The sequence below is a fragment of the Charadrius vociferus genome, unplaced genomic scaffold (genome assembly GCF_000708025.1).
Source record: "Charadrius vociferus isolate BGI_N301 unplaced genomic scaffold, ASM70802v2 scaffold783, whole genome shotgun sequence".
NCBI lineage: Eukaryota > Metazoa > Chordata > Aves > Charadriiformes > Charadriidae > Charadrius > Charadrius vociferus.
Window position 1 is genome coordinate 473,458 of NW_009647834.1, and position 4,855 is coordinate 478,312.

Below are 4,855 nucleotides of genomic sequence, written 5' to 3' on the forward strand. Positions count from 1 at the left end.
AACCAGAGGGAACTGTGAAACACTGCAGCAGCTACTGAGATACCGACTAGTTACGAACTTACCCCCAGTTCTTTCAAGCTTCCTATGCATATTCTTAAGCAGATACTGTTGCACTGCTCTTTCAATAGCCTGCTAGTATTCCACTCTATTATTATACTCTGCTTGAAATTCACTCAGACACTTCTTGAGAGCAGCAGTATAAGAAAGCCCTAGATGGATTCCCTGATTTGAGGAAGGTCTGCCATACGCACAGGTGGAAATGCAATCGCATTACACCAGTACCTAAGAAAACCTGTAAAGGATCAGCATGAGTTACACGAATGACTCAGACGAAGCACATCTGATTCATTTCCTTAATCTGAGCAAACACCTTCTCATTTTCTTCTATTTAAGCCACAAAGCTTCAGCCATTTCAGTTCCTGTTTCTCTCCCACTGGTTCCTGTCATACTTCCATCAGACTCAACTGCAACTCATATATAACATTATACATACTCTTAACCCCTTTCAGGCTTCCTTTTCATTCCTCTTCCATAGCCTTCTGGATAGGGAAAGCATATGAACGCTCCTTGCAGCTTGCCTTAGGCCTCAAAGTCATTAATCTTCCTTACAGGCTCCCTGATGTAGAGCTAACACAATGCTGGAATTAGCAACTGTGGTTGAGCAGCATAAAGATAGATAACCACATGCACACACTAAGATTCACCCACAAGAAACTCTGCACAAGGAGTTTTATTCTGCAAAGATGGCTGCTCTGCAAACCAAAAAAAAAAAAGACCTGACAAAAGGACACAGCACAAATTTAATCACTTCTTTTTAAAAGAGGAGAGGGTGCAAACAGAACAGACCTAAATCCCCCAATCACTTAAGTTGGAACAAAATGCTGTCAGCAGTAAAGCACATATAAGTAACCACTCTTCCCTTTTAACTTCACACCTGCATTTACATTACACAGGTCTTCTCTTTATTGTCTTCTCTTTTTTAAGGAAGAGACAAAAAGGTTATCTGTATTCTTCTACACCTTTCTTCAGAGACACTTATCTGATTCCCAGCTCTGGGTTCCTTCTTGGCTTGGGAAATGTTGTTTTCTCTGTACTTCCAGAACAGCTTATCTCTATAGCCATATTAAAGTTTCTCTGCTTCATTATCTGAGTTGTCTTTGACTCTTGTCAATGTTATGAAACCCTGGAATGCAATTAAATTGCATGAGGAAGACATGAAAAAGGAAATTCAGCTTTTCTTTCAGATGAAATTAGTTTGTTTTCTTTCCCTTCTTCACAGTCAAAAAGAATAAATATTAACGACCACAGCTGAGCCTGAACTAGCCAGAACTTTGAAGCATTTCCTTAATCTGCCTATCACAGTTTGACAGATTCAGTATTCACTGGTTACTACGCCAAACAACTGCAATCAAAAACAGCAGAGTGTATTTTCACTAAAAATAACCTCCTGCAGCAGACTAACAGTTAGACGTTGCATGTCCAGAAAGTAACCTCTTCCAGGGTCAAGCATCACTCCATTAGCTAACAAAAATGCAATGAGAAATGCAAGGTTTGAACCAATTTGGACACAGGGACTCTGGAAATACAGAGCACGTTCAGGATGTGGCAGTGTGATCTCCTGGTGGCCCCAATGTAATGGGGAGGAGTTCAGGCTACTTGACTTGCTCTACAGTCTTTCTATAGTCACACGGACAGAGTCTTATTTCCCACAAAAAGAAGTTAAAACATTGTTTTCTTCACATTTACAAAGCATTCATCCTTCCACAGGAGGTGCCAGGGAAATGCAAACTATCATATATCAACTTCTTTAATACCTACTACCACTTCAAGCATACTAACAATGTGTCCACAAGAACTTCCCTAAAATTTTTAGAGCACAGAGCTTCCTGATTACTTTTATGTGGTATTTTGTAGCATCTACTATCACCCATAAATCAAAACAGACCCCTGCAGTGCTACAGAACATCCCCTATCTTTTCACAGATTTAGTAAAATGAAGTCCAAATGCATTTCTGATTATGCATTCCTGTAAGAAAATACAGATGCCTCCGCCTTTCAGAAAGCCCTCATGCAGGCAGTACTGAGTACTGCCACCCTGAAAACAAAAGTCAAATTCCTACATCTGACTGTAAGACTTACATTCTTCATATTCAGGTCTTTGTTTCAGAGAGACCACAGTACACCACCAATGGCCTCACCTTTCCAAATTTATCCGTTTCTGTTCTGCTGCATTACATTTAGTACAGCATCTGGTTTTTTACTTATGCAAAGTAACACATACTGCAGTTTACCAGACAGAAGAAATTAGGAGCATTGCAGAAGAGATCTCTTCATGAAAGCAGGAGGAGTTTGAATATTTCTCCTTTCCGATATTAACTCAATGATTAGGTTTAAATCACTTGACCTTCTAAGACCTACCAGTAACAAGACACCACTTACTTTGTCAAAGTATCACTTGAAGTACTAGGACTTCCTAAAATGACTGCTGCCTCTCCAGGAGTCCAGAATGATGCAACCTCCCTCTAAATTCCTGCCTATTTATTACCATAAAAGATTGCCTTGAAATATACTGGAAGGCCACCTGTCTTCGTATTTCTGAGGTACAGAACTTCTTTCTGCTAAAGCAAGCGCATGTGACTAACCACTCTTCTCTTTTAATATCATAACTACACATTATACAGGTCGTCTCTACTTTAAGAGAACTTTATTTTCCACCCCATCTTCCCAACATTTATCTAATACAAGCTCTGTGTTCCTTCTTGGCTTTATTTCTGTTGCTTGTTTTTACTTCTCTTATCCTAAAAAAATGAGATCATAGCCTAGACAAAGGCAGGTGAGCCTGGCTAACCGTATCTTTGCTTATATAGCACATGAACGTACCCAGGTGGTTTTATAAGAGGGAGTCAGAGCAGACAGGTTCATCAGAGCAGGAGAGCACCACATACACAGGCTCTCAGGTTCTTGCCTTCTCACTAAGAAGTTTTAAAACACAAATACATTGCTTAGCCAGCCTATAAAGCACTTCTGAGAGTTCCATGAATGAGTAATTATGCACTGGGGTGCAAGCCAGCTTTTTAACAGCCTAGCAAGAGAAAGGAACAGAAGTGCTCGATCACATCAGTCAGCATCTCAAGAAAAGGGCATGCAGAAGAGACTTTGCCCTGGGAGAGAATGGAAGCTAGGATGGCACATAGTCACAGCAGACTACGCAAAATCCAAACATTCCAGCCAAGAGCTCAACCGCAGAGGTTTTGCCAGCTTGCAGGAATACAATTTTGTAATAAAGTTTGTTTTCCACACAACCAATACTTTGATCCAAAGTCAGTAGATTACCCTGTGCAACAAACAGACCATTCTCTGCTGCCTGTGAAAATGTAAAGCAGGATAACCAACCTACTACAGGCTAAAGGAAAGTTTACTTGCTGATGAAGTTTGTGCTGTTCTGAATTCAAGGGAAAAGTTTGCTCTCATCTATCCTTTGGATGTCTCTATCACAGACAGATACTGCTCAATCACAGCACAGAGCAATAAACTTGCCCCAGTCAACAAGCAAATGCTCTGAAAACTAGGGCAGAAAACGCTGACCCATTTTTCTTCTGGAAAAGACACATTCCAAAATGACCTCTTCTGTCCCATCTTTCACATGCTTCTGCTGCTTCAGCTCTGGAATACCTACTTGAGCAGGAGCCAAATTAAAGTATGAAAAAAAAAGAGTCTGGCAAGAGCAAGTCAACCTGGCTTCTGCATGAGAGACAACCTCGTTTCCCCACACACGGAACAACGCACCTTCTTTCCCATTAATACAAGTATACCGCTTCCCAAACTGGGAGACCCATCCAGCTGCTGGCACAAATACGGCAACCTGCAGTCCTCCAGATCCCCCAAATATTAAATTGGAGCGAGTGGGCAGCCAGAGGCTCAGCCAGTCCAGCTGAGCATTTAACCATGGCTGACTACTCTAAACTTTTTCTGTCAGGACTGACTCCCTGAAGACCCACACAAATGGCCCAAACCTACACAAGAACGAAGTGGAACACAATGGGGGGTATTGTCCTACGCGAGGAACAAACCCAAGTCTCCAAAGTTTAATACCAGTAAGAGAGAAATAGGTCTGTCTATCAGAGATGTCACCAAGATGTGCATTCACAGATTGTTCTGGAGACACCGGGTTGTAAAAAAATATTCCAGCTTCACAACAGTCACTAGCAAGCGATTACTTACCCTGTAACACTTCGTAGGCAGCTACATGGCAGTACACACCAACAGCAGTATGGATTAGTAGGGAAAAAAAGTGAATAAAAGCAAAGAAAAAAGCCACAGATGTGGCTGTATACGCCACTTACCATCTGCTGGCTGCTGGAAGTTGACGTAGGCATACCCGAGGGACCGGCGGGTGATCATATCCCTGCAAACCCGAATGGAGAGAACGGGGCCAGCGGGGCTGAACTTCTCGTAGAGCATGGCCTCGGTGACATCGGGGTGCAGGTCACCCACGTACAGCGACGCCATCGGGTAACTGCTGGCAGCCGCGTTCATTTTCCACCCAGCACGCGCTCCCACCGGCGACTAAGAGGGTTTTATTCTTGGGGTTTCTTTAAGTCAAGCCTTTTGTAAATATTTAAACTGGAGCAAAACTCGAAATCGTATTTAAAAGCCTCACTAAGCCAGGGGGCTGGCGGGAGGCCGGTGACCGGAGGGAGGGTAAAGTAGAGGGGGGACAGAGAGCGGCCGAGGGGGGAGGAGAGGCCTGGAAATCAGCAAAAAGACAAAGTTAAGCCCCCAGGAGAGCGGGGTTCGGATACGAAGCCAAAATTCATACGCCGTCTCCTGAGTGTTTCTGCCACCCGCTCTGAGG

At 43.0% G+C, this 4,855-nt stretch overlaps 1 protein-coding gene across 1 annotated transcript in view; it reads right to left on the bottom strand.

Moving 5' to 3' along the window:
- PABPC4 (poly(A) binding protein, cytoplasmic 4 (inducible form)) overlaps nucleotides 1-4,536 on the bottom strand; it is a 13,781-nt gene extending 9,245 nt beyond the window's left edge. The window contains exon 1 of the mRNA XM_009882765.1: nucleotides 4,344-4,536. Within this exon, the coding sequence (XP_009881067.1) occupies nucleotides 4,344-4,536 (193 nt within the window). The remainder of the gene's footprint in view (nucleotides 1-4,343) is intronic.
- Nucleotides 4,537-4,855: the final 319 nt, after the last annotated feature.